Below are 3,514 nucleotides of genomic sequence, written 5' to 3'. Positions count from 1 at the left end.
GAGGGCACCTCAGCCCCCTCCCCCAGAGCGTGGGTGAAGGTGTGGGGTGTGGCCCCAGCACTGAGCCAGCACCCCCCTGAGACCTTCCCCCTCCTGCAGGCGCTGGTGTCCCGGGTGGAGGAGGAGCTGCAGGAGCAGCAGCAGAAGCTGGCCAGGCTGAGGCGCTTCCAGGGGCAGGTGAAGCAGCGGGTGAACCAGCAGGTCCAGCTGAGGAGGAAGCAGCAGCTGCAGAAGTCCTATGAAGCAGTAAGTCCTCTTTCCACGTGGGAAAGGTCTCCTGGGCAGCAGAAGAACCAAGCTCTGGCTGCTGTGGAGCTGGGAGTGAGCTTGGAGCTGCTTCTCCCAAAGAACAAGTGACAGGAGGAGAGGATCTGACCTCAGGTTGCCCCAGGGGAGGTTGAGGTTGGAGCTGAGGGTTGAGTTCTAACCCCAAATGGTTGCCCAGGGCAGTGGTGGAGTCCCCACCCCTGGAGGGGTTCCCAGGCCCTGGAGGTGTGGGGTGAGGGACGTGGTTGGTGGTGACCTGGGGCAGTGCTTGGAGCTGATGACCTTCAAGGTCTCTCCCAACCCAAACGATTCTCTGGTTCCACGTTTGATCCTTTCAAACACTGCCCAGGAAGCCTTGCCAGAAACCAGCCATGCACTGAGAACACATCAGCAATTTTGGGGTGCCCGGGCTCTTTCCAGAGCCACGGTCGAGTCGGGGTCTCCTCAGGAACCTCCACTGGCAGCACCCCCCAGATGCCTTCAGCCCATCTAGACAGGGAGAACAAAACCACCCCTCCAAGGAGACATCCCCAGGTGGCCCCAGCCCAGCCCCAGGGGAGGATTTGGGGGTTCAGAGGTGGCTTCTCCTGGCAGGCAGAGCGGGAGAGCTCCGTGGCCACGCAGCACTTGCCCCCCAGGAGGAACATTTGCCTCTTCAGGAGCCACCAGCAGCCCGTCATCGGTGGCCCTGGTGCTGGAGGTGGCCCAGCCTGGTGGGATGGGACCCAAACCCAGCCCTTCCAGCAGCAGGCTGCTGAGGTGAGTGCTCCTCAGCCCACGCTGGGCCCTCCCAGTTGTCCTCCTGCCACCTTCTACAGCCCAACCCCAACAGGGGTTTTATTAGGATGAACCATGACTTGAGTGGTGGCCTCAGAGGTCCACAGGGGGACATCTTCCTCAGGGACATTAGTGGGGTCGAGGCACCCTCAGCACGTTTGCAGGTGCCACCCAGAGGGACCTGGAGGGGCTGGAACCCCGTGAGGTTCATGGGACCTGGGTTGGGACAACCTGGTGTCAGCACAGGCTGGAGAGCAGCCACCTGGGGAAGGGTCTGAGGAGACCTTCTTGTCACCTGCCAGGACTTCAAGGGGCCTGTCAGAAAGCTGGGGACAGAGTTTTGAGCAGGGGCTGGTGGGACAGGACAAGGGGGGATGGTTTGAGGCTCAGAGAGGGAGAGAGGAGGAGGAAGTCCTGGCTGGTGGAGGTGCTGACTCGCCAGGCTGGACACCACTAGGTGGTGCCACCTCATCACAGCCTGTCTCCTGCAGACCAGGAGCGTGGAAAACCTTGGAGAAAAAACCCATTTTAGGGACTTTTTAAAGCTTTGTGATGAGTTGATCCCCCCCCTAAAGCCCCTTTGGTGGGAGTGGGTTGAGTTTGGAAGATCTCTCCTCTGCAGCTCAGCTCCTTGGTGTAAGCCCTGTGGAAAGCCACCAGTGACCTCTTCTCCTCTCCTGTCTCCTCCCACAACAGCTCAGGAGAGCCATGAGGCAGGTCCGACGGAGGCTGGCGTCCTGCAGGACTGTGCCCCAAGGATCAGGTCCCCCCGAGCTCCCTGGTGGCATCTGGAGGCTGGAGGTGAGCCAAGGCTGGGGGGTAGGACCCCTTGGGGAAGCTCCACCTCGAACTGGCAAACCCAGAGTGAATTCAGTGAGTTTCTCCAGGAGATGCCACATTCAGGCTTCTGTGCCCCATCTGGTTGGGTTTTGGTGGCTCTCTGTTCTTGCTGCCTTTCAGAGGAGGATAAAATGGGTGAAAACTTCTCTGGTTTCAGACAAAACAGGAAACAAGAAGTCCACAAAAGAAGTTTTTAAAGGTTGAGGTGCTCACCTGGGAGGAGCATGATGATCAGCAACCACTCTTGTCCTTCCCTCAACCCTCTGTGTGGGTGGCAAACATCTGGAGGGTTTCCTCAGCCAGGGCTGGCTTCTGGCAAAGAATTGTTGGCAGATGTCTTCAGGCAGCTCAGAGGAGCCACTCGAGGAGCTCCTTCCCCTGTCCTCCTGTCGAGCTTCATCCTGCTCCTGTCCCTCCAGTTCTCCAGAGCTCTTCTCCTGCTTGCTGGGCCAAGACCTTTCTCCACCTGACATCCTTTGGCCATCCTGAAGAACATCAGCAGCAACCCCACGTGGTGTCTGGTCCTGCTGCCTCTCCCTGGAGGTGGTTTCCTGCCCATCTGGCCATTCTTCATTCCCATCTCCTCCTTGGGTTCGTCAGAGGTGATGTGGATCTTGGCTGGCTGCTATCTAGAACACACATTTTATGTAAGGGCTGGTCCAGCTCTTCCTCCTCGGGATTTATGGTCAAGGAAGTCAACTTGGAGAACAAAAGTTACAGCAACGATGTGATTATGGGCTGGAAAACCAGAGACAAAGCTGGGAGGGAGCAGGAGGAGGTGTCATCTCCAGGGCTTCGCCCGAGGCCTCTTTCTTCTCTTGCAGGAGGGATTCAAACCAGCCAGACCTGACTTGAGCTTGACAGATTTACACTGGTCGTTGCTTATCTTCTCTCTGGCACTGCAGGAGGTGTTTTCCTTCTCTCTTAGCAGCTTCTCCACCATCCCTGGCAGGAACCCAAGGCAGGTCCTGCTTCCTTGAAGTCCTCAGCTCCTAAAATAAGCTGATTTTTTAATTCCTAATCATCATCCCCATTTTTTCTTGCTGCTCATCAACGTCAGTGCCCAGGAGCCCAAGGTTCTTGGTGTCCTCTGCCAGTTGTTCCTCCTGAAAAGCAAGTTCTTCAGCCCCTCTGCTGAGCCCTGAACTCGTTGCCTTCCCCTCTCCTGGAGCTTTGACCTTTCTGGCACTGGTTTTGTTTTTCTGTCCTCTCCTGCAGGATTCCTTCAGCCCCGTGACCTGTGCTCCACTTCCTCCTTGATCACAGGCCCAAGAAGAGCTTGGGGCTTGGCCAGGGTTGTCTCTCACCCAGCTTCTCATCTTCTCACCCTAGCTCCTGTTTTCTTCATTTGGTCCTCGGAATGGCAGCACCCAAATTCTTCCTCCCAAAGTTGGTCTTTTTGGACCAGGGTTTCGTTTCCTTCCACCCTGAGGGCTCCAGGGCTGCTCCTCACCTCTGCCCCAGGGTGTGGAAAGGCTGAGAGCGTTGGGGTTCTTCAGCCTGGAGAGGAGAAGGCTCCAAGGAGACCTTCTGGGGGCCTTGCAGGACTTCAAGGGCCCTGTCAGAAAGCAGGGATTGGATTTTTGAGCAGGACCTGTTGGGACAGGACAAGAGTGATGGTTTGAAGATC

General features: G+C 57.2%; 1 protein-coding gene across 1 annotated transcript in view; it reads left to right on the top strand.

Moving 5' to 3' along the window:
- Positions 1–99: 99 nt before the first annotated feature.
- Positions 100–3,514, top strand: part of CCDC15 (coiled-coil domain containing 15) — a gene marked incomplete at its 5' end in the record, with an annotated part of 8,032 nt that continues 4,617 nt past the window's right edge. The window contains 3 exons of the mRNA XM_008938031.1: positions 100–246; positions 862–1,026; positions 1,741–1,845. Of these exons, the coding sequence (XP_008936279.1) occupies positions 100–246; positions 862–1,026; positions 1,741–1,845 (417 nt within the window). The remainder of the gene's footprint in view (positions 247–861; positions 1,027–1,740; positions 1,846–3,514) is intronic.

The sequence above is a fragment of the Merops nubicus genome, unplaced genomic scaffold, assembly GCF_000691845.1.
Source record: "Merops nubicus isolate BGI_N331 unplaced genomic scaffold, ASM69184v1 scaffold35223, whole genome shotgun sequence".
Lineage (NCBI taxonomy): Eukaryota > Metazoa > Chordata > Aves > Coraciiformes > Meropidae > Merops > Merops nubicus.
The sequence above is the reverse complement of the archived record's forward strand: the minus strand, read 5'-3'. Positions and strand labels throughout refer to the sequence as shown.